Source organism: Danio rerio, chromosome 2, assembly GCF_049306965.1.
Source record: "Danio rerio strain Tuebingen ecotype United States chromosome 2, GRCz12tu, whole genome shotgun sequence".
In the NCBI taxonomy this organism is placed as follows: Eukaryota; Metazoa; Chordata; class Actinopteri; order Cypriniformes; family Danionidae; genus Danio; species Danio rerio.
In genome coordinates this window covers 21,126,539-21,153,207 of record NC_133177.1, presented here as the reverse complement: position 1 = coordinate 21,153,207, position 26,669 = coordinate 21,126,539, and the positions used below count along the sequence as shown (strand labels likewise).

General features: G+C 34.3%; 1 protein-coding gene and 1 long non-coding RNA gene across 10 annotated transcripts in view; one reads left to right on the top strand and one right to left on the bottom strand.

Annotated features, from left to right (window-relative positions):
• The window catches only part of pbx1a (pre-B-cell leukemia homeobox 1a), a 133,180-nt gene that overhangs the window by 89,061 nt on the left and 17,450 nt on the right, over nucleotides 1–26,669 (top strand). For 2 of the 8 annotated variants that reach the window (XM_017358962.4, XM_073920767.1), the window contains exons 3-7: nucleotides 7,114–7,358; nucleotides 14,179–14,369; nucleotides 16,297–16,423; nucleotides 19,495–19,654; nucleotides 23,533–23,642. In XM_017358962.4, coding sequence (XP_017214451.1) covers nucleotides 7,114–7,358; nucleotides 14,179–14,369; nucleotides 16,297–16,423; nucleotides 19,495–19,654; nucleotides 23,533–23,642 — 833 coding nt within the window. 8 annotated transcript variants of the gene reach the window in all.
• On the bottom strand, nucleotides 9,003–12,484 carry LOC137487790 (uncharacterized). 2 transcript variants are annotated; one of them, XR_011006526.2, is made up of 6 exons: nucleotides 12,063–12,484; nucleotides 11,636–11,742; nucleotides 10,551–10,677; nucleotides 10,289–10,374; nucleotides 9,944–9,986; nucleotides 9,003–9,846 (listed from the first exon to the last, which is right to left on the bottom strand). It is a non-coding gene; the product is annotated as an uncharacterized lncRNA (long non-coding RNA). The 2 variants fall into 2 exon arrangements; XR_012391326.1 differs by lacking the exons at nucleotides 11,636–11,742; nucleotides 12,063–12,484 and having other exon boundaries at nucleotides 9,757–9,835; nucleotides 10,551–10,639.

Below are 26,669 nucleotides of genomic sequence, written 5' to 3'. Positions count from 1 at the left end.
TAATAATAATAATAATAATAATAATAATAATAATAATAATATTATTATTATTATTATTATTATTGTTTATTTGGTAGGGTAAATTATTAATGATAAAACTAATAATGCAGTTATAATGAACATAGCTTAATTTACTTCTACTATTACTACTACTACTACTACTACTAATAATAATAATAATAACAATAATAATAATAATAATAATAATAATTATTATTATTATTATTATTATTATTATTATAATTAGTAGTAGTAGTAGTAGCAGTAATGATTTATTTGGTAGGGGAGGTTGTTAATAATAAAAAAAAATATTGCAGTTAAGTTAATGCACAACTTAATTTACTACTACTACTAATAATAATAATATTAATAATATAATTTTCTTAAGTATTGATGTGAAAATGGCACAGAATAGCAGCGATCTGACTTAATTTAAAACATGTTTAAGGCGTATCTTAATAGGTTACTATATAAATCGAAAGGCATTGTTTCTTAGGGTATCGTTTTACTCCATATTCTCTTACAGACAGAAACAGAAAGAAGAAGCCACTGAAGGACAGAAAGTGAGACCGATCTGCTCTCAGAAAACTGTTAATGTTTGTCTGCGGGTGGTTGAGTTCAGCTCAGTCCACATCAGCAGTGCATTCGGCACAAACACACACACACACACACACACACACACACTCAGGGCCGGCAGCATTACGGCCTAATCGATTGCCATGCCATTACTGAATCAAAATAAATAAAGTGCATTGCGTCGGTTTAGGGTAATTAAGCAACAGCAAAGTGAATTGTATGATTATCCGCATTCATTGTATTTATTTAATATATTTCATGCATTTAATTGTGCACTGGAGGATATGGTTGGAATGAATAAATCATTATTTGCCTCATTAGATTTCCTCTCCAGATGAACGTGGCGCACTTCTGGGCCTTGGTTTCTTTAGTCGATGCAGCACACCAGTCACGTTCCACGGGTGCTGTCTATTTCTATTATAAAGGCATAAAAGACCCACTCTTTCTCTCTGCTGTTGTGCTATTGATACACACTTGTGTTTTTTATTCACTGTGAAATAGTTGGGTGGGCAGACAGTTGAGACGAGCCTGAAATTGGACAGTTTTTTCTTTTTTTTTTTTCTTTTTTGTAAAAGCAGAGCAAGATTGGTTGAAGGTTGAAAACAGCCTGTAGTCAACATTGAAGAGTTGAGAAGAATAGCACAATAGCAGTTTGAATATAATTGTTCAGGAAACACACATACTGTATTGTTGATCAATTATTAAATCTGTTGTAATGCTTTATTGTTGTGATGCTTAATGTCTTTATAATACCAGAAATGTAGTTAATTTTAGTTAATATATTTCATGAACATGAACTAATGATGAACAATGCTTGTACAGCATTTATTAGTCATAGTTCATCATTTACTAATGCATTATTAAAATCCAACACTGTGCTTGTTAACATTAGTTAATGCACTGTGAGTTAACATGAGCTAACCATATTGTAAAACGATGTCTCATGGCATTTTGTTATTTTTTTATTGGGCTAATTGATATTCGGCATTCAACGGTTATGGATTTTGATTGTACGATTATAGTCTGAGTTTTCACCATTATTACCATTATTAAGCGTTCATTAGTTTTAATAAGCTTCTAGTTTAGAAAATCACATGACAACTCATTATGTTTTAAAGTGTTATTTATTGCTGCTCATTAACTAAATAAAACAACACAAAATAAATTTAAAAGTAAACAATAGTTCATTTCTCTTTGAACTTAAAAATCAGGAAAGACAGTTAAAAGTTTTTGGCATTTAAACATAAGTAATAATGTACACTGAAAGTAAATGACAGAACAATGTATGAATAAATAAATAAAAATAAGAATAAAAAAATTGTCTAAAGTAAATCTAAGCTACATGTTAGCCTAATTATTAACCTTTTTTAAAGAGAACAAATGTAGTCAAAGGCTGCTGAACTTCGGTCTGAAAGGCAATTTTGACTTATTAACTGTATTATTATATATATATTATAGGCGACGCAGTGGCGCAGTAGGTAGTGCTATCGCCTCAAGCTCGGCTGGGTCAGTTGGCGTTTCTGTGTGGAGTTTGCATGTTCTCGGGTGCTCCGGTTCCCCCCACAGTCCAAAGACATGTGGTACAGGTGAATTGGGTAGGCTAAATTATCTGTGGTGTATGAGTGTGAATGAGTGTGTATGGTTGCTCCCAGAGATGGGTTGCAGCTGGAAGGGCATCCGCTGTGTGAAAGATATGCTGGATAAGTGGCGACCCCAGATTAATTAAGAGATAAAGCCGACAAGAAAATGAACGAATATTATATATTATATTTTATGTATACTTGTTTGGTATTTTTATTTTGTTTCAGTAGAAATGTTTGTATTCTAGACAAAGTATGAAGCCAATCGGTTATGCGTTTTGTGGCATTCTTTCTCAAGCCTCAAGCCTCCATTGGAAATAACAAACTTGCTCGCACAAAAGATGCAATATGTGAACGGCCTTCAGTTAATAGGTAATACCCAGTTAATAGGGTATTAACGTTGGTGTACAAAATACTGTTTATATTTTAAAATTTTGTTTAGTTGTAGCAGTTTTGTGATTAATTATACGTGCTGAATTAAAGAGCGGTTTATAGTGGAACCAGGTAATCGTTGCACCCTGAATTTATACGAATTTGTGATTTAATTTGTACAATATACAGTAGTATGATTTGCTCATCCCCCAGTGAAGTTTGGGTTTAGTGCCTGGTTTGGTGCCATGCCTCCTTTAAAAAAATTACATTTTCGTTTGCCTGAAATTGTGAATTCATACAAATTAGCCACTAAACTGAAAAAATATAAGATAGTTAGGTTTTCTTTTGAAATCAGTTCATTTATTAAAAAGAAACAAAGAAAACAAAGGCACTGACCTCAAACTTTTAAATGGTTTTAATTGAGAGTCGAACCTGCACTAAAACTGGACAGTCACCGTTTTTTTTTATTTATTTAATTTTTTTTTCTTTTACAGCATTGTCTGAAATCAGACTGAAATCAATATTGCAGAATTGAGGAGTTTAATACTGTTATATTAACCCTTTTCACACAATCACATCAGTGTGATTAAAACATAGAGTGCGCCACAAGATCAGCTGTTCAATTCAAAACTTCTTTTCTTTAATGAGCTAGAGAAATATGCACACCACACTTTCAACATTATTTCAGACAAATAATGTTTATTTTGTTTTTCAGAAATTTAAATATGCATAATTTCTAGCAAAACATAACATTTATGTTTTCTAAAACAGACAAGGATGTCTATGATGATGGCAGCTATGTTTCTTAAACATAATCTGACTATGCAAATTTTCTCACATCAGAATCACACTTTAGATTACTAGAACATTTATTATTTACAGTCAAACAGACACTTACTTCCATTCATATTAGAAGTTGATTATTTAACAAGTTGTAAATTCAGCAGCTCTAATCTCTTCACAGCAACGCAGGGTGACACTCGTCATAGATAAAGTAATATGATCACTATTAAGCTGTTTAAACGACAAAATACATGTTCTTACACATATCTGCAAATCGGAATATCAAATATTTTACAATATTAATAGGTTTGTTAGTAGTTGCAGAAAATGGAAAACAAAATGATATATTGTCGGGCTGCAATAGCATATGATTAACATGACGTGTACTTATGGAACCTATAAAGCAATAAAATCGAAATAATTCTCACATTAAAATAACACACAGCAGTGTTTAAAATTTAATTATGAAAGGGTTAAAATAATTTCTAAATGCACACTCTATACAAGTCTGCACACGTGAAGCACCATGTTTGCTATCCTGCTGGCAGTCTCTTGAGAAATCTGACCTCAACCCATAGCTTGAACTCTTGACCTCTGCAGGCTCCTGATGGCCCCTGACGGCCCTTGACATTTGCAGTGGGAGTGGGCTGATTGGGTTTGAGCTTCTGGAAACAGATTGCAACGCACTGGTTGCCTCACCTTCTCCTGTCATCTTCAGAATGATGCCACAGGAATGTTTGCATTGCCTCGATTGCGGCAGTGCCAACAGACATTGGTAGTTTTTGTGGGTTTACATGTGTAATAAGACATATGTGTTACGTTTTCTCAACCACTTTCACATACAGTAGTAGGTTGCACTTTTGTTTTTACTATTCATTTTTATTTTGTAATTCCCACTTGTCTTCCTGTAGCTCAAAAAAGTTGATCAATTTGTTCAGTTTTGAGGGAAAGCAAGAATATATAAATTAATAAATAAGTAAATAAATAAATAAATAAATAAATAAATAAATAAATAAGTAAATAAATAAAACAGTGTGTAAATGTAAAGCTTTGAGTAAAAGCACCTGTCAAATTCATAAATGTAAATGTTGAGATTTAACCACAGCCATTTTATTTGCATTATTACCTGTGGTTCTTTAATGTCATTGAGGTGTCGTCTGTATAAATATACAGAATATAAATATACGTTTATTAATTTAATGATTTGTAAATGAGGATTTGTGTGTTGTCTTTGTTACTAGCTGGAGCAGGTGCTTTCTGTTGTCGCTCTGCCTTCTCAAAACACAACAGAACAGAAGGAGAGACATCTAGTGGCACACATAGATAAAACAGTTCACAATGCTCTAATAGCACATCCCAAACTCCTCTGAGAGTCCTTATATAATCTCCTTTTTACTTCATAGTGTAGTAATAACAAGTCCCACACAAAATTTTGAACCACCTCTGTATACTTTGCATGTTTGTTCCTTACTAATTTGATAATGCTTTCTGCTGCTGCTTCGTTTAACACAGTTCATTGCATAATTTGACCATATTTCACAATTATATGATTATTTGATCATTTGAACAGTACAGTATCTGCGTATTAAAGCAGTACTGTAGCTTATATTCACAGAATATACATATTCACATGTACTAAATATACTACATTCCTAAATTTGAATTAACTTGTGATGGGAACAGGAAAGACTCACATAAATCCTGACAGTGAACAAATATCAGAAGATCAAGGATTAAAAATGAGATCTGTGGTCATCAAGTCATTTATTCTAAATGATGTGCAAATCAATGAAATTATGGTTTTATGATCCGTTGCACTGCCAAGGTTAGTATATAGTTCCAAATTTATATTACAAAGAAGAGAGCAATTAAAATGGAGGCCATATATCATTGCTCAAGCTTCATGAAAGCTCACAAGGAGATGTTATGTTGTTTTTATTATAGACTTTTACTTGAACTTGATTGTCATGTAGGTCACTCAGACTATAAATGATCTATGTGTTTCTTGTTTGTTAAGTTTTATATTCAGAAATTGCAATTCTTTAGTTTGTTATATCAGATTACCACTAAATCTCTTTTATTATTATGTAATATGTTCGTATAATTTGTCTGAAGGTTTTCCAGTAAGATGCTTTGTGGATTTTCAGTGTCACTGATGACTAAAGGCTCCTATAAATTGTAGGTGAAATCTAATAAACTGCTCTGACGCAGTTTTGAAGAAAGTCAGGCCAAAACAATGTTTGATTGTAATTTAAGACACCTTGCCAATGCAGACTTTCCAGAAATGGTTCTGGCTACTAAACACCTTCAAACTGCCATTGGTTGAACTGGTCCAAAGTCATCAGTCTTCTTATGTGCATCTACTGTATAGTCCATCGAGGTCAAAAGGACTAATATCATGAACATTAACGCTGTCTTCTTCAATTATATAAGGCAGTAGTCACTTTTATTTTAGGTAAAATTCTCACTATTAAGGGTGACCAAACGAATAACTATGACTTTTAGCAAAACACAAATTAATTCGTTTAAACAACCTTCTAATTTGTTTCTTATTAGTTGTTGAGTTTATTTATTGGGCTAGGGACGTTGAGTAAGATTAGAATATTTTATAACATTAAAGATACAAATAAACCACTGATATCCTAATAATAAACAGGTAATTAACATTCTGGGCTATTTCTATACAGAATAAAAAATAAAAAATAAATAAAAACTATGGTTTAGAATTATGGCAGAATGATTTTAAAAGTATAATCGCTAAAATAATAACGCAAGAAATAATTTTGCAATGAAAATCCAATTAGAACTACTTACTTGGTAAACAAAGTAATATATATATATATATATATATATATATATATAAATATATATATATATATATATATATATATATATATATATATATATATATATATATATATATATATATATATATATATATATTTCTTTTTAAATATTTCCCAAATTGTGTTTAACCGAGCAAGAAAGTTTCCACAGTATGTCTGATAATATTTTTTCTTTTGATGAAAGTCTTTTTTTGTTTTATTTCGGCAAAAATAAAAGCAGTTTTTAGTTTTGTTTTTTTTTTAAATCCATTTTAAGGACAAAATTATTAGCCCCTTTAAGCTATATTTTTATTTGATAGTCTACAGAACAAACCATTGTTATACAATAAATCGCCTAATTACCCTAATCTGCCTAGTTAACCTAATTAACCTAGTTAAACCTTTAAATGTCACTTATAGAAGTGTCTTGAAAAATATCTAGTTAAATATTATTAATTGTCATCATTGCAAAGATAAAACAAATCAGTTGTTAGAAGTGAGTTATTAAAACTATTATGTTTAGAAATGTGTTGAAAAAAATCTTCTCTTACTTAAACAGAAATTGGGGAAAAAATTAGCAGAGGGCGAATAATTCAGGTGGGCTAATAATTCTGACTTCAACTATATATATATGGCAATTTTACTTTAGAAACCACATTGTACATAAATCAGAAGAAACAATATTATTCAGTAATTTTACTGAAATGAATACAAAACTAAAAAAAAAAAAACATTTATTTACACAAAAGTAAGGCTTACTTTAAAGCAGTCTACTTTGTATAGTGCTCTATAAATAAACATGGTTTGGAGAGACTAATAACCAAGCATCTATGTCTCTCAGATGCTTTCTTAACCGCTGTTTTCTCACCATTGTTACCTTTGGTTATTATTTCAAAATAATTTTCTTTATGAAAAATCTATATTAGGAACTCTACAAAACTGACATTTTTTTATCTCTTTCTTTTCTCTCTTAACAGTACTCAGTATCCGTGGAGCTCAGGAGGAGGAGCCACCAGATGCACAGCTCATGCGACTGGATAACATGCTGCTGGCTGAGGGTGTGTCTGGTCCTGAGAAAGGGGGCGGGTCTGCTGCTGCTGCAGCTGCTGCTGCTGCGGCAGGCGGCGTCGGCTCCGATAACTCCGCCGAACACTCAGACTACAGGGCCAAGCTGTCCCAGATCCGTCAGATCTACCACACAGAACTAGAGAAGTATGAGCAGGTGAGAGGGCACATATGGACTCTGGACTTCAGCAGAGTCACTATAGACCTTGGTTAAAGGATGTGTTCTGTGTGTGACCACCTTTAGACTGTAATGTTAGCATTAACACACAACAGACACATGCTACAAATAAAGTCTTTATAACATTGCATTAGACTGTAATATTAGCATTTAGTCTTAACATGCAACACACACATGGAAGAAATAAAGTCTTTGTAAATTAGACTGTAATATTAGCATTTAGCCTTAACACGCAACACACACATAGAAGAAATAAAATCTTTATAATGTTACATTAGACTGTAATGTCAGCATTTAGTCTTAACACTCAACACACATGGAAGAAACAAAGTCTTTATAACATGACTGTATTGTTAGCATTTAGCCTTAACACACAGCATACTGCAGATAAAAATATAGACTTTAAAACGTTATTAGACCGCTAACATAACAAATTTCAGAGATAATAAAATGCTTTTGTCTGGATTATTTTCGTAGTGTAGACACTCAAGCGGTAGAACGCTTCAGATTCAGACAGCCACAAATGATCACCTGCCCTCCGCCTACTGACCTGATTCTTATCATTGTGTTGAATCTTACTAGCGAGACGGGAATAAAACTTTATTGTTTGAAATTGTAAGGCTGGTTTAAAGAGCAAAAAATAAATAAATAAATATATATATATATATATATATATATATATATATATATATATATATATATATATATATATATATATATATATAAACGCATAAAGTTCCCTTAAGAGTTTGGGCACCAGAGAGAACATCTGAGAGAAGCTCAACACCTGATTTTGTAGCCTACACATGTAAAAGTTATACGATCACATGTTTGTCTTGTAAAATGCTCAGTTGACAGTAGCTTGAGCTGTTAAGTTGGAAATCAGATTATTTAAGTTATTCAATTTAAGGAAGACAATACTAGTAAAACTTTAGCAAGTTCATCTTACTGTACATATTTGTGGATTACAATAACAGTAAGTAATACAACCTTACTACCATATAATGTAAAATGTAGCCTAACTTTTTCTATCACATTTGTGATGAAAAACAAAAACATAAAATGTTTAGTACAATTAAAAATATAGAAGTAATATGTATTATTAAAGGAATTGCAGTAATTCATTCATTTTCTTGTCGGCTTAGTCACTTTATTAATCCAGGGTCGCCTCAGCGGAATGAATCATCAACTTATACAGCAAGTTTTTCACACAGCAAATTCCTTACCAGCCGCAGCCCATCTCTGGGAAACATCCACACACACATTCACACATACTCATACACTATGGACAATTTAGCCTAATACCCAATTCACCTGTACTGCATGATTTTAGACTGTGGGGGAAACCGGAACACCCAGAGGAAACCCACGCAAATGCAGGGAGAACATGCAAACTCCACACAGAAACGCCGACTGAGTCAAGGCTCGAACCAGCAACCCAGCGACCTTCGTGCTGTGAGGCGACAGCACTACCTACTGCGCCACTACTTCGCCCGAAATGCAGTAGTTATATTACATTATTATTTTAATATGTAATAGCTGACCCTGACCAATTTTATTATATTTTATTTTATTTTATTTAATTTAATTTAATTTTATTTAATTTTATTTTATTTTATTTTTAATGAATAAGCTTTCGATAGCATAATATTTGGTTGATACACAGCAAAATATGGGGACCCAAAACAACTCTATGGGTGTTAATTTCAACACTTTGAAAGTGTCTCATGGGGTCCACTCAAAACAGAGTTAAATCAACACTTTCAAAAGGGTTGGCACATTGACACCGAAGTAAGGGTTAATTTTAACTCTGGGCAGAGTTAAAAAATGTAACTATATTTAACACCGCCTGGTGTAATATATTGTTATTTTATTCAACTCTCTTGAGTGTAAATACGGTAAAAAGGTCAAATAGACTGTAAATTACAAAAGAAAAAACATTTTATTTGAAAACATTCACCACTTCAACAATTCATTCAGTTTTTTAAAATGCAACAATGTCAAATATGCTTTAAATGTTTTATTAGTACAGACAGTATCAACAAAATATGTATGACCAGTGCGCAAAAAGGCTGTTTCAGTCCTTTGGTCCAAACTTGATGTGTTATCATAGCAATTTGAAACTTCAATATAGCGTCACTCATAGTTTGCTTCTGAACTCATAGTTTTCTTGTGAAATTACATTTTAAACAACTTGGCGTGCAAATCTTTCACTTCGGGTGTTTCCTTGGTCCTCCATATCAAACACAGCAGTTTAAATGAAGGTACAAATGCTGTAAACTTGTGTGAAAACAAACTGGAGCTAGGAAATCTCATCAAGCATGTCCTGTGAATGAAGTGCTTCCCAGCCACAGGATGACCTTTATATCCATGACAATGTAGCAGCTGCTGATCGCTCGTCTGGTGGTTCCTGATGCACGGATATAGGGTGATGCTCATCTAAGAACTCTTCAAGACTCCAGCATGACTAAGAAAAATGTTTGAAAACAAATTGCAATCAAATTCTATGATATATTTAAAAGAACATTTAAAGTAAATAAAACATTCAAGAAATCTAAACTCACCTTTTGAAAATCTTCATGATGATCCACAACTTGACTCTCCCAGCTGGTTGAGGTGACAGGATATGGAAAAGTAGAAAAAACACATGCATCACTGTTGGATCTCCAAAAACAATTAGGTTAACCACTATGACTAGAACTGGAAAAACAGGCAGCTGTCTGTCCAGAATCCTGAATTTAACACAACACTTGGAGCAAAATTTAGAGGAGCTTAAAATCTTTTATATCATTTAGTGATGCTGACTTCCCCAAAATATTGGCCACAGTGTAAAAAATATTCATAAACTTCATAAACAAGTTTTCTGTAAGCGTGTGCGTGCGTGTGTGCACGCGTGCATGTTTCTTTACCAGATTCAACTTGTTAGGCCCTTTCAGGTCCAGTATTGACGCCACCTTTACTGGAGTCTAGCAGATGTTTCAGGTCCAAATATAATCTAAAATATTAGGATAAGCAGAAGAGGAAAAGTGCAAAGTAAAGAGCAAAACATTATTTAAGTAACAGTTCACCCACAATACAAAACTTATCACCTTCATGTCATTTGTTATTCTTTAATGCTCTAATACCCTCTCAGCTTATTGTGAAACAAATACAGAACTTTATTAAACATACCTTCATTATTATCACCACATATGACCAAGAAGGTGTGCTTGGTCATTTCACCAACTCTGGAAATACACCATCCGTCTCTAATCAGCCACCGTCACGGGGTCTTGTGTTATTGTATAGAGAACTGTGGCTGTTAAAAAAAACAACAAAAAATTTGTATCTAACACATATGCATAACCTTCAGATAAAAAGGAGAGATGAACATCACAAAATATGCCTCACACTTTTTCAGATATCTTTTGATTCAGATGTTGATTATTGATAATAAATCTACAAATCAAACCTGTATCATCATTAGGCTTCTCAAATATGAATCAGTTGATTAATTTTACAGACAGGTGGCTGTTTACAACGTACTAAATTGTCTTTAATAAAAAGGAATTGTTGTGTACAGTACATGCTAAGTTTAGCCTATAGTTTAAAGCACAATATCATGCGGGAAAAAAAGCTTGACTAAGATGTTCCTGACTACAGAAATAGCCTAACTTACTAACGTCAGACATCCCGAGTTGGGAAAAGTAATTTTCGGGGGATACAGAGTTGATTAGCGGGAGAGATGAGAACCTGAAGAGCAATGGGATGAGTTGCGCGCGACGTACCTGAAGAGCGGTGGGGGTGACGCGCGACGTACCTGAAGAGCTGGGAGGGATGCGGTGGAGAGCGGTGTGCAAAGTGTTTAATGACCGGGCGGGAGACGCGCGATTTCCGGGAGATTATCATTCATTTGCGGGCATCTACTTGGTCATCTGGGAGTCTCTGTGCATTTGCGGGATAACGTTAACGTTAGTCCCGCAACTTCCGGGAGACTTCTGTAACCTTAAATGTCTGAGAAAGTGCAAACGCGGTCATTTAAAGACATTAATGTTAACATTCCGACTTTAATGGTTGTCAACGCTTAATATAATTCAAGCGTAACTGTTACGTTATCACGCGAGTCTATGAACTAACGGTATATGGACGGCCACGAATGAACCAGTTTAAAAGGGCCGCGGTGTTTAAAATAACCTAATTAATGTACACGAATAACAAACAATCATTTGTTTTAGTCAGGAAGCCTTTTACAAGTAAGCATATGTTCATTTACTCACCAGATATGTTTTAGAAACTCTCCAGAGCTTATGGAAACCGTCCTGTGTTGCTGTTAGCATCCGGGCAGAGTGGGCTAGGCTGCTCCGGGGATTCCCTCGCTAGTTTGCTTCGAATTAAAGGAGAAGTGTCGATTTTATTTTACAGATGGGTAACAACGAACAAAATGGCATTAAGCGTGACAGAAATGTGTTGAACATGTACATGTGATGTTTTTATGCACTATGTATGCGTGAGCATATATAAAAACATTCTTGAAAAGAAGTCAATAGTAATGCAGTTAAGCTAGATACACAAACGACCATGAATGAACCGCAGAAGATTAAAATTGTCACTCCATTCTAAAGTTATTAACTTAACAATATGTTTACAACTGTATTTCCTTAAAGAAAGTCAGTAAAATACCAACATTTAGGTAGTTTGACTCACCAGTTGCTGTTCTAAACCTCAGATGGAAAATGGCGTCTGGAAAATTCTTCAGTGACTGGGGCTGCATGAATTCCCGGACGTTGGAAATAACACCACCAAGTGTTGAAAAGATAACTCCTTGATTTCGCACTGAATAAAATCAATTCTAACTCTTATTATATTCATTTATCAAAATCTAACTCTTTAACGTCAACACTTTACTCTCAAATGCTTCAACACCGAGAATTTAACTCAGATGAATTTGCTGTGTACATAGCTATTTGAAAATCAGTAATCTGAGGGTTAAAAAAAATTAAATATTGAAATATCATTTTTAAAGATGTCCTAATAAAGTTTTTAGCAATGCATATTACTAATAAACAAATAAGGTTTTATATATCTACTGTAGGAAGTTTACAGAATGGCTTCTTGAATTCATGATCTTAGCTTAATATTTAATTTTTATTTTATTTTTTTTATTTTTTTTTTTTTTTGCCGTTAATACAAAACTTTATTGTTGGCTATTCCGGCAACTAAATCAGTGCATCTGAAGACAAATGTTACTATAATAATAAGATTTGAAATTAACGTCCTTTTTCCCTGTGATCTGCTGCATAAAACATATGCTAGATAAGTTGGTGGTTCATTCTCCTGTTGCAATTCCAGATTAATAAAGGGACTAAGCCAAAAAGAAAATGAATGAATGAATGAATGAATATCCCACAATGCATGATTCAACCTTGGTTCCACAGCATTTAGTGGAGTTTTACAGTTGTAGGAGTAAAAAAAAAAAAAACTTCTACTCTGTGTTCTTTTCCACTATCTCCATTTGTTTTCATATCACTTTATATTATAAAATTAGATTGGAAGATAAAAAAGCTCATACATATTTTTGCCATAGAGCCTCTTTCAGAAAAATCAGGAATGTGGCTGATAGTGGACAAAAGAAACAGACAATTTTTAATAACATGTCTAAAAAGGGTCCTACCTCTAACCTCTGCAAACTTAAATTATTGTTATCATACTAAACGGTGCTTTTAACCCCGGGTATAGACACATTTCACACCTACAATTAAAAAGAGATACTAGCCCTGCTGTCACCCCAGGCTAGTTAGGTAGAGCAGGGTTAGCACTGCAATTGTGGCGTTAACCTTGCATTGCGGTCGTAAGTTTGTTGAAAGTAAACTGAAGTGGTGTGTGCTTGTTGATGCTGGATGTGTGACTATAGCGAGAGCCAATCATAAATTGAGCATCAAGGTTTACATCACAAAACAGCAGCCAATGAAAGGTAACGTTAGGTAAATACTTCAAAAGTGAGAAAAGTCAAATCAAGTGCTTTTCCTAACAATTAGCGACTGTAATATTGCAAATATGTGTATAACTAGGGTTGTACCGATGCCGATATTAGTAGTCTATTGTAAATAGTCGCAGATACTGAAAATTCTGAAATCGGTTTTGGTGAGTATTTGAAACCATAAAACTATCTCATGCCATCATTTTAAAGGAGACATACAGTATTCCTGCTAGCTACTACTGCTAGCTAAATAAAATATATATATTAAAAAAAAAAGTTTTTGATTTGTTGTTGAACTTGTAAAGTACAGAATAATCAATGAATGAATAATAATAATGTTGAATTTCGGATAACAAAAATACTCTAGTTCATTGTATGTATTTGTTCATATTTTATTAATATGAGAAGTCTCAAGCATACTGCACATTGATTCTGTTAAATTCTACAGGGCTAGTAGTGTATACAAGTTGTTACTTGGTAACAACCAATACCCTGAGCTCAGGTATCGGTATTGGTATCGAAATTTCCTTACAAATAACAATGTTAACCCAGTATTTAGGAGAAATATATTGTATGAAAAGTCTGTAATAAATGATTTATTGTTGACCCCGGGTATATCATGAGCAGTCTGAAACATGATTACAGATAACCTAGTAATATTTTTGTCCACGGATTAGCATGACCCAAGGTTAACAATTTCAAATGTGAAAAGTCCTAATGTTGCACCAAAAACAACAACTATGCTTTCCTCAGGATAGAGTGTTTGTTCAGGAGAGCAGCTCCTGCAGTGTTGTTTACATGCACAGAGACTAAAGCGTGTGCCTCCCCTCTGTGGATGTTCAGGCGTGTAATGAGTTCACCACCCATGTGATGAACCTGCTGAGGGAGCAGTCTCGCACCCGGCCCATCTCCCCCAAAGAGATAGAGCGCATGGTGAGCATCATCCACCGCAAGTTCAGCTCCATCCAAATGCAGCTCAAACAGAGCACCTGCGAGGCGGTCATGATCCTGCGCTCCCGCTTCCTCGACGCAAGGTCTGTATGAGTGTGTGTGTGTGTGTGTGTGTGTGTTTTTGTACTTGTTTATGTGGTTTGCAAGGACAAATTGACAAGTATTCAAATGTTAAATTACAAGAGAGCACCCAAAGCATATGTGAAAGACACTTTGCCAATTTTATATTTGAGACCAGGTATGACCAAACTGCTTAAACTAGATGTTGAGTTTCTCTAGGTTGACTCGTTTGTATTCCTTGTAGAATCATGTACCGACCAAAATGTAAATACTGTCAAACTTTAAAAAAATATTTTATTTGAATGTGAAATTTTAAAGACTACTAAAACAGATTTTCAAACTGAGAGCACTTGTATTTTTTTAAAAATGTATCCCTGATGAAAGAATCAGATATTTATCATATATGGAACTGACAAATCATCATGCAATGTTTTTAGTGTAAATTAATTAATTAATATATATATATATTTTTTTGTATTATCGCTTATTGAACTATAAAGGCACTAAAATCGGTATTTATATTTATTGACCGAACACCATTGTCAATAATATAAACAAGCACGATAGGAAGTTTCTATTTGAAGACTATAGTTTTATTCAAATGTGGCTGCTGAGTGCGTGCCTTGGAAGGAATGCCAATAATCTTATGGTGTGAGTTTGTCATTTCCAATGGAGCGTACGACAAATAGGGAGCTACGTACACAAGGTGTGCATGGAACACGCGCACATTTTCCAGGTAAACCAAGTTAAAAAACATCTGAACTTTTTCTAAATGCTGTGAGCGAGCCGCGATTAATGGAAGTAGCACTAACCAATCTGGTTCACACTTTGTATGGAATATACACAATTCAGTAATAATGGCAGACTAATTACCTCAGATAAACACAGCACACCCAAACACTGCAGTGCTTTTTACTTTTCTCTATAAGCTTAGATTGAAGCTGCAGTTTTGGTTTGTCTGTTTGTCATTCTCTGAGAAAACGGTTGATGGTCAGCTAGTTACAAGAGATGCCGAAGTAAATAGTGATGGAAAGCTTGTGCTTGTCACTTAAGGTCAGAATAGCAACACATGCGAAAATGAGTACCGTATAGCAGCAGTGTGGAGATTGTAAAAAAGAAAAAAGAATGTAAGGATGTCCCCAGAGTGGCATTTTGTTTCTTTTCTTGTGCATCCCAGCCACTAGCACCCCATCTAAAAGAGTTTTTTGGCATTGGGGGTAATATAGCCATTCAACTTCACAATTTGTAATGTTGCAAAATGTATTTGAATAATGATGGTTTGTTCCTTTTTCGAAAGCTCTGATTTGATTTTCATAATTTGTTTTGTTTACAGAGTTTGCTGTTTCACATTCTACATTTGTTGTTTGTTTATCAAGTTAAGAGTCTCTTTAACACTTATATTTATTATAAAGAGATGAGATATTTTGTTGATTTTTATTTATTTATTATTAAAACTATTCGCATTAGTAATGTTGTTAAATTAAAATAAAGTGGTTAAATAAAAAAAATTATTATATTCCTAAATGTATTATTATAAATATTCAATAATTATCGATATTGTATGAAATAAAACATGATATCCTGATAATACTTTAAAGGTTCTACATTCAAAGCTCTACATTAAATAGCCATAAGTTGCTGATGTATCAATAAATTAACAAACAACAGATACAAAATTGTATAATGACATGGTTAAATGCATTACACCTAAGCAAAGTTCTCATAAACCACATATACAAGTATGCGTGTTATATTTTTATGTGATTGATATGTTTATACACTCAAGTTCATACAGTACAATCTTAAACAGCAGGTTCAAATGTTAAGAACTTTCCTGACACTAGCTTCTGAATCATTCTGGCTCTGCTCTTTCCCTTTCTCGCTCTCTCTGGCGTCTGGCTTTCTCTCTGTCTATCTCTCTCTTCTGTCATTTTCCATTAGACGAAAAAGGAGAAACTTCAACAAGCAGGCCACAGAGATCCTGAATGAATACTTTTATTCCCATCTCAGCAACCCTTACCCCAGCGAGGAGGCCAAGGAGGAGTTAGCAAAGAAATGCTCAATTACAGTCTCACAGGTGAACTGCAGCAGCCATCATCACCCTCCACATACACAAATACACACAATACATGTGAAGGCTATAATTTGTTGTCCTGATGACATACATGTGTCCTTAAAGAGATAGTTTATCCAAACATGAACATTCTGTCAACATTTACTCACCCTGCACTTGTTTCAAACTTACCTTCAATTTGATCTTTAGTTGAACACAAACAAAATATTTTGAACAATGCGGTAATTCAATTTTAATATGATGAAGACAATTCTGTGATTAAGAGTCTACCATGTAAACAGCGATTTTTGATTAATTTTATCCGATTAGGGTCATAATCGAACTAAACAGACATCGAATTAAGACATGTGGAATATGACATCTTTAGTTACATTATTGAAGTGCAGTACAGACATGTAAACACCGCAACTATAACCGCTGTGTAGGATTTTTCAATGCATTTTGCAACAGGATAGAATGGACACACACTACTGTTGGACACTATTCTCTGCACCTACTGAGTCAGTTAAGGACCACAGAGATCCAAGTTTTTTTTGTTTTTTTTTCTTATACAAAGCACAGTATCAAATTCCATTAAAACTACTTCCATTAAACCATTTACCATTGATTATCATAGTGTTTGTTTTCCTTATTCTGGATGTCAATGGCTACTGCTTTCCACCGTTCATTTACATGTTTTAGTTTGAGTAAAAGGTGAGAAAATGCAAATTTTTAAGTGACCTATGGTTTTAGAAACTATACACACACATATATACTTATATTTTGAAACAAACACAGATTTATGCCACCTACTTGTCTATATGACATGCATCCAACAATAATACTAAAAAGGTTAATCAGAACAACCAATTAAACATGTATTCACCATCTTGGTTTATTTGAACTGGACCAAAAAAGCACAATTCTGCTAACCATTCACGCTGTCAACATACAAATTTAAAACAAGTGAAGTTTATTTTATGAACTAATTTTTGATCACGTGCTTATGATTGCTTGCGGTTGGTCCTGCATTATTCAATGTATGATTCACCAATCTGACGATTCCTAAGCTTGTATAAATACCCTAGGTTCCATATAACAGCCATCTTTGTTTTTGAAGACTCCCCCCTTTCACCCCTACCTCCATCCTTCCCTAGATGGGTGACACAGTGGCCCAGTGGTTAGCACTATTGCCTCACAGCAAGAACGTCACTGGTTCGAGTCTTTACCAAGCAAGCCGACCTTTCTGAGCTTTCTGAGAACCTTTACACTTTCTCCCAGTACTCACGTGGGATTCCCCGGTTTCCTCCCACCATTCAAAAACATGCAACTTCAGTTAATTGACTAATCCAAATTGGTACCATAGACGCGCTCCTAGTAAGTAGTTATTTCTAAGAAACAATCACTATCTGTTCATTAGCTGCTAGAGCAGGGGATTTCTTGAGATCTACTTGAGCTTAAACTCCCCTCTCGCCTTGCAAACAGGAGGGAGCCCTCGGCTCGAGGATCTTATGAGCTCATGGCACTCTCCCAGGACAGCATGCCAAACAAGCTTTATTATCAATCATCAGCTAAGTGTTAACTCTTGAATAAATGTCTTATGTACTGTAGCACGGTTTATTTTGGCTTAAGTGATTTCAAGTGGAAGAAAATGGATAAAAAAATAAATGTTTTAGGTCAAAATTTGCGAACAAAATGAAAAGAAACATTTGAATATTAGGTAAAGACCACATTCTATAATGATTGTTTTGTAAGTTCACCTTTGATTATTGACAATTAAATTGAATCGATTAGTAATACGCATTGCTAAGCACTTGGTTTAGACCAGAGATGACCAAAGTAGGACACACAGGCCGAAGCTGGCCAATTGTAACCTTTGATTGAGCCCATCCTCCCATTTTATTGCTGAGCTACAAAAAAAGCAGAAGACATTGACAAGCAAATCAAAGCAAAAACTAGTGTAATTCTGTTATGAATAAGATTGTTTTGATTTTATTGTAATAAGTTGAAAAAATACTGTATTAGCTAATATAAAGCAATGTTTTCTAGTCATTTCTAAATATTATTAAATAAACTAGAAAATTACTGATGGCACCTATACCTTTGGCCCACTAGCCTCAATCATGTTTGGTTTTTGGCCCTTCATAAGAAAATATTTGGCTACCCCTGATTTAGTCCATTTTAAAGGAGGTTTTCTCAGTAGTTAGATTTTTTTTTTAACCCTTAGAAAATCTCAACCAAATATTGACCTATCCTAACAAAGTATACATCATTGGAACGAAATTGGTGATTGTTAATAAGCTAGTTTGGCATGCAGTCCCTTAAGCCAAGGGCTCCCTCCCGTTTGCAGAGCGAAAGGGGAGTTTGAGCTCAGGTAGATCTCAAGAACCCCCCACCCCTGGAACCTAAAGGACTGCTATGTGTTGCTGGTGGAATTTGACTATGTTGCTGATTTGGTATAGTCAGTTTACTTATGTCTCATGATTTGGCCTGTGGGAGGAAACTGGAAGACCCGGGGAAAACCCACGCGACCACGGAGAAGAACATGAACGCCACACAGAAATGCAAACTGGCCGGGTAGAGACCCGAACCAAAGGCATCCTTGCTGTGAGGCCACAGTGCTAGCCACTGGGCCACCGTGCTGCCCTATAAAGGAAAAAGAGGAGGAGACGGGGTGGAAAGGGGAATTCTTCAAAATGTAAATGACTAAGGGTATGATGCTTGGTTATTTATACTGAGTTAGGAATCTCCTGATTGGTGGTCCGTACATTAGCTTGACTCGAAGCCAGCAGAGTCAATCATAAGCTTGTGATCTTCTCGAAATTAGTTTATAAATAAACTTCAGGTATTCAAATTCCAGTTGATGTATAAATCTCAATATAAAAAAAAAATTAAGTAATTAAAAATTACATTTACAGCATGTCAGGTTTTATGACCCAAAGTCACAAATGTGTTTATGATTTATATTTTGCAACATAATTTTACAAACATGCAAAACAATGTGCAGTTTTACATAGTCGCTAGATTAAGTGCATGTTTTGTTTGTGTTTTTTGAATTAACAGTCAGATTTAACAGTTGTTAATTCCCTTTTTAGGTATCCAACTGGTTTGGAAACAAAAGGATCAGATACAAGAAAAATATTGGAAAATTCCAAGAAGAAGCCAACATGTACGCTGCCAGAACCGCCGCTAACGCAACCAGCGTCTCCACCCACGGCAGCCAAGCCAACTCGCCTTCCACACCAAATTCGGCCGGTGAGCATTGCTATAAATCAACACACAAACAACAGATGTGTTTGTTTTTCATTGGCCCGCTTTAGTCCACAGCCCTGCTTTTAGAAGAGAAATGCCAGCTTTAATGTCACCAACTGGCAAATAAATAGTTCACCACTGCAGTGCTTTATATTTTCCTTTTCTTTAAATCATTTCCTTTCCCATAAAGAATCCTTTTTATGCAATTCAAATCTCCCATTTCTTTATCTACGTCGGTAGTCTGTAGACTCTTGCTTTTTTGTTGAAGCATTCATCTTTTACCTTCAAAAATTGTTTGGCTAAAATGCTATTTTGCTTTATCTGGTTTGAACTCACCCAAGGTACTCTGTTGCTGTTGTCTGGTTGACCTCATGGATGTCATTATGATGGGATGGTCAAGCCTTTTGTCCTATAGCCTTGAAGTGATTAGAGGTCCATGTACATTTGATTAGTGCCCTGCGGCCTTTAAAGCGGAAATTAAGTTAAGCCCTGCTCTCTCTTAAACATCTAGGGAGTTCTCCTCCATTAAAAGACAAATAGCATTCTTTGATTCCTTGTGTGACTCAATTAGCACATCCTGAATGACTCGGCTGTGGCGGTGTAACTGTACTGTCCATCTTAGATGTCACTGCAGTATTAATGAAAGTCTATTTCAGGCCTTCTTGGCCCATTGTTGATCCTGGAGCAGTTTAATTGTTATTATAGTGTTTCCCAGTTGCAAACATTGCTTTATCTGGTTTATTGTCAAAAGTGTTGCCATTTTACCCATGAGAAGTCCCCAAATATTTGTAAATGTGACTGCACTTTAAGATATAGTATACGTATCATAGATGATACGTTGTATTTTGGTGTGTGAAACTACAATATCAAAAAAACTGTGGGTGTTAAGGTAACAAATTTTAATAATCAAATTAAACCACATATTTTCTAAGCTGTAGGTAAGTGATCATTTTAAATATCAATGTCTTCTCGACAAATTGCTGAAACCTTGTAGTTTGAAGGTTAATATTTTACTTCAGCACTTATAGCAGGGAAAATAAGAAGTCAACACATCACCATTTTTCTCAGAAAACATATTTATAAAGGTGCTGTTGACTTGAAATGTTCACCAGATGTTGGCTACAATCAAATAAATCCATATATGCAAAGAAAACTAAACTAATTAGACTACAAATAAAGTTATACATAATATAATAAAATCACACAGGGAAAAAGTATTGAACACATGAAAAAAAGGAGATGTAGAAAGACTGGGAAGGCCCAGACAGCAGTTGAAATCTCTCAGTAGTTGTTCAGCAACCCTCTGCCCTTTGTCATTGTAAATTAATATTAGTTGCTTTAGTCCAACATGCACATTATCAAGATGATGATGATGAAACCAGGGTAGACATTTCAGCAAGACAATGATCCAAGACATAGCCAAGCAAACTCTTAAACGGTTTTAGGGAAAGAAAAAAAAAAGCTGCTCGAATGGTTCAGCCATTAACCTGACTAGAATCCAAAAGAAAATACAAATTAATCATCTACTTTGATAGCCAAGACCCACAGAACCATTAAGATTTGTTACACTCCGTTGTGAGTAATCCATTCCCCATATGAGAGGCATCTTTAAGCTGACATCACCAAAAAAAGCCTTGTTTTGTTTTATTTAATGCCTGTATTGGTTTTGTTTTACCAAAATCTGGTTTAATTCCACGTCAACAGCTCCTTTAGAAATATTATTTCCAGAAAAAAACGACGTGTTCAATTTGTATTTATTTATTTATTTTCTCTATATAGTCTTTTAATTTGTTAACAAAAAAAATCTATTAAGCTATTGTTACACCAAATTGCATGTTATATTTTCTGTGATCTAATGACACACTATAAAGCATGAAAAATGCAGTAAAACATTTTGCACTTGTTGTTCTGATGCTTAACTACCTCTTTCATCTTTGAGTCATGTACATGTATATTAGTGCCGTATAACGTCTCTACATTAGATCTCTTCCTGCTGAAACAAAAACAGCTTAAACTAGCTTAGGGCTAGTTATCCAGTCTTTGCCAAGATGGTCATGCAGGTCTAATTTGATGGTTTTAGAGGGATTTGGGCACTGGCCAGCCAGCTAAAGACCAGCATGACCAGGCTAAGAAACCAACCACAAGAGGAAAACAACATTAGGCTAGTGGAGCAGGGCGATTCCAAATCTGCTGTCTTTATTATACATAGACAAAACCCTAACCAAATGTGACCCGATACGTTTATAGTTTGAAGCCAGATAAGGATGTTTTGTTTTATTTATGTTAAAATAAAAGTCCTCAAAATGTGGTTGTTATGTGAAGTACATTAGAGAGTGGATTGGACAATTGATTCAAGTGAAGTCTAAATAAATGTTGTTGATGAGTATTGTGCCTTTCTCTTGTAAATTGATTTGTTTTGATTTCATTTTCATTTGAATACATTGCACGTTAAATTTAGCAGACACTTTTATCCAAAGCAACCAGACTGGATTAGAGTTCTGATTTTGAAAGGTGTCAGAATAAAAAAACTATAAATAAATAAATAAATAAATAAATAAATAAATAAATAAATAAATAAATAAATAAATAAATAATAAATAAATAAATAAATAAATAAATAAATAAATAAATAAATAAATAAATAAATAAATAAATAGTTATTATTTACTTCTATATTATAATCCAGAATTTGAAATTAAATAATATATTAAGTGGATTTTTTTGTATATATTTTTAATATATAATAGAGTTTATAATAATTGTTTATTATTTTATACCTTTTTAAAGTGTTACAGTTCAAAAACAATCCAGACATATTGGAGAAATATACTCAAACCATTTACTTCAAAATAGATAAAAAGTATTCAGTCTGTTCTTAATGAAAGTTTTTTTTTTTTTTTTCTATGACATATATTGTATTAATCCATTCTTCAACTGTTTTTTTCTGGAATTGCAATGGAACATTATTTACATAATTTTTTTACAATTTGTTTTCACAGATGTTATTGGAAATTTTTAAGTATATACATTTAATATGCATTGAAAAAATATTCTTAAAATCACTATTGTAAGTTTAATGCAGAGATACCCAAAGTAGGGCCCACTGGCCAAAGTTGGCCCATGATAACCTGTGATTTAGCTCACCATCCCATCAGAGAAGAGAGAGAGAATTAATGCCTTTAGCAAAGATTGTAATTTCTAATTTAGCATAACCTTTGTTTGTTTGTTTGTATGTTTAATTATTGAGCTACAAAAAAGCCAACTGAAGTGAAATGTTTTAATTAAATGCTGTGCATGAATCAGATTTTTAAAAGTGTAAGTACTGCCACTCATAGATAGTGGACAATACAGAGAACAGCAATTTGAAAGTCATGACAAAACCAGGTGCGACTTGTGTATCCAGCATTGAGCACCACTGTAAACATGAATTAAGTATTTTTTAATAGAAGAAGTATTTTTTTATACATTTGAAAATTACTATAACAGCTATAATGGTAGGCATTTCAACCTTCAACACCTCACCCCCCCCCCCCCCCCCCCCCCCCCCCCCCCGAATCAAGTTTGCCTTTTGATCCTTCATAAGAAAATGTTTGGGCACCCCTGTTTTAATGGGATGTAGAGCTCAAACTAGAACAATGATATTTAGAAATAATATAATTATGGTCATTATTGATCTGAACATACTATATATTTACATTTATCAGCATTCTCTTGACTCATTCTGAGCATGTAACTTATGTGTTTTTCAGCTCATAACCCTCACTTACAACATCAGCTCTGCACTACTAACCCTCCTTACATCAGTCTCGCTGTTGCATGACTGTTTCTTGTCTTTATCTTCTTTCCTTTCTTTCTCTCTTTTCCTTCTCTCTTCCTCTTAGGTTCTGCTGGCTCTTTTAACATGAACTCCGGGGATTTGTTCATGAGTGTTCAGTCTCTGAATGGGGACTCATACCAGGGGGCCCAAGTGGGGGCCAACGTTCAGTCACAGGTAGGAAGAGAGGGCAGATGACTGTAACTAATGCCATTAAATTAAACCCAATCACACATTGTGCTGTCCAAATGACATTCCTGATTACTCCACTCACTAAATCACTTCTGGGGTTGCTGTAGTTTACCAATCTAAATCTATTATTGCTCTGACTCTTTTGTTGTTGTTTTTATTGAATTTTAAAGAAAGGCCCCTAGAATAGTTTTTTTTTTTTTGCATTTTTTATTGGTTTTTGCTTTTCTTCGTCCCTCTTTTTTGAAAGCCAGCACATGCTGTTTTAAACCAAATAATGTAATATTTAGAGGGCCAAACACTGAAGGTACTTAGGCATCTATTGTTAGAAGTTCTTTGTCTTTTTTCACCGATTGGTTTAAAACAATCATCCCTGCCATCGTCATTGGATTTGCAACACGTGACCCCCTATATTTAGGCTGCATTCCAGTTCAAATTGCGGTCCCACTTTATACTAAGTGGCCTTAACTAATATGTACTTACACAGGAATTAATAAATTGTTACAATATACTTATTGTGTAAATACATTGCAGTGTACTTAGGCTTAATTAAATACATGCATGTAATTACATCTGTAATTAACTTTTGTAATAACATTTGTAAATACACTGTTGACCTTAACCCACCCTTAAACCTATCCATGCCACCAATCCTGTCCATAACCTAACATCTATCCCAACTCAAAAGCACCACAAGTGTTCTTAGATACATTATAAACACAGTAAGTTCTTTGTATTTATTTTTTTTATGTAAGTGCATAGTAGTTTAGGACACTTAATATAAAGTGGGACCCAAATTGGTATGCCTTTTACTCACTGACTTTCATCCTTCTTGTTGACTTGGGTGTGTCTCATTGATTGCGTTACAAAGTCTCCACTACAGGCAGAACATCTGACAGTTTCATAGGAATACGCTAAACCCTTGAGCTCTTGGAAACTACACAGTTGTGATGTCGCAATTGCATTGCATTGCATTCTCGTACACATAGGTGCTGGAGAGGACATTTGAAGTAGGCTTGAACATAATCTAGCAAAATAATAAATCAAAATAATCTACCAGTAAGATAACTTACTAATTTTGAAAACAAAACAATATTTTTTTGCTTGTCTAGAAAATGCTGCTTGATTTCATTTTTTAGATTTTTCGAGTAAAAAAAAGTGGTTAGGATATATGAAAAATTTCTGCTTGAGACTTTTTAACTAAGTTCATGGCTTAAAGCACACTGGGCAGATGCACTTAGTGCACATTCAAATTCACTTGATATTTGGGAAAAATAATAGTAAAAAGTCTGTGCACCCAGAGCATAGTCTAAAAGAGATATTCTTTTTATCTTAATCAGTGTTTTTTGTGGCAAAACAAATTTGCATTAAACAAATATGTGTTTTTATCTCCCATTCTCTTTTAAAGAGAGTGATGATCATGCCATGGCACATTTGCTATTTACATGGCATCACATCAAACAATAAGTCAACCATTTTTTAAATTTATCAAATAGATAAAATTGCCTCATGCTGTAACTGTCCAAAACATTGATATATTGACACAAAGCAATGCTGAGCAAATATTTGTACTTAACAATTTTAAATAAATATGTACGCTAAAAGATGTCTTCAGTAGAGTGAGTACAACATCGTTTCCTCATCCATGAGAGTAAAGGGGAGTAAAACTAAAGTAAAGAGAAAGTAAAGAGGCTGAAGGGAGGAGGCTTGTTCTTTATCCTTGTTTTGCAGATGATTTGTTGAACTTGTTTTCTCTCTAGTGAAGGGTTCAGTTTTTCCACTTATAAATAAATAGCAAATGCACCATGGCAAACTGACTCTCTTAAAGGGAATGGAAGATGAGATTGATTGGTATAAAGCTCGTCATGCTCAAAACACACCCATAACGCATTAAGAGAATAAGCACAACCCTGTTAGACCATGTACTGGGACACAGAGCGTATTTTTCAATCCTTACAATAGTAAAAGTGGATTCGGACATGCCCTTAATACTTTTGCACTTTAGACTTTGTGCCTAGATCACTAAAAAAGAGCCCCAAACTTTGTGACATTGTCACCTCACACTGACCACAACAAATCAATTTGGTCAAAATTCACATACGATTAAGTAATTTTACAAGTAAACCTATTTATGATTTTTCTTCCATTTTCTCCTCTTTGTCTGACATACCTTCTGGTTCTGCTTAATTGCTGCTAGCAGCTATATTTTATTGTTTTGTTAATCCATATTTTTAAGGCAATATTTTCTGTGAGTTCAAAATGGTGTGTTTCTGTCATAAGTGATCAAACAGTTATCGTCTTGTTTTATATCCTTGTCACAACAAAGTTCATCTGTGAGCTCCAGCCGCTCATATCCCAGTGTCGGACGCGTGTAGATTTGTGTTGGTGACGGGCCTCCTGACCTTGAGGACGGTCTGGGGTTACGGTTTGCCTCCAGCAGGCCATTGTCAACTTCCAAATGAATAGACCATCAGAGACAGTCTTGGAAACAATACAGCTCTTGTCAGCAACATTGCTGTCACGTCCGCCACCGCGGCAGCCTGACCTTGCCCGATACGCTAGCATTCAAACACTGAGCACTTCGGTTTGTCCTCTTTTGACGTCCATGTTTTTCCTTTCCTAACGAAGCAACTTCTCCAAATGCTCTGGGTGATTCATGAATATTCAGTGCCGGAATCCCAGAGGAAATCTTCTGAAATGAGTTCATGTGGTGCAAGAATTACACAAGAGAGATTTTTCATTAGGCTATTTGATGTTTTGAAAGTGCTGTGAAAATGTTTCAAAAATGTTTTGAAAATATTTTTGCTACATATTACTTAAATTGTTTAGTTAGTATTTTATCATTTATATATTTACACATTTATTTACTTCTTTTTCAAACACATATTTGTTCAAATAATTAAATCAATTTAAATTAAATTACTTGTTTTAAATAAATGTGTATTTATTATATTCAAATATTATACTATTTCTTGGAATCTTGTTTTACTACTACTACTCCTACTACTACTACTA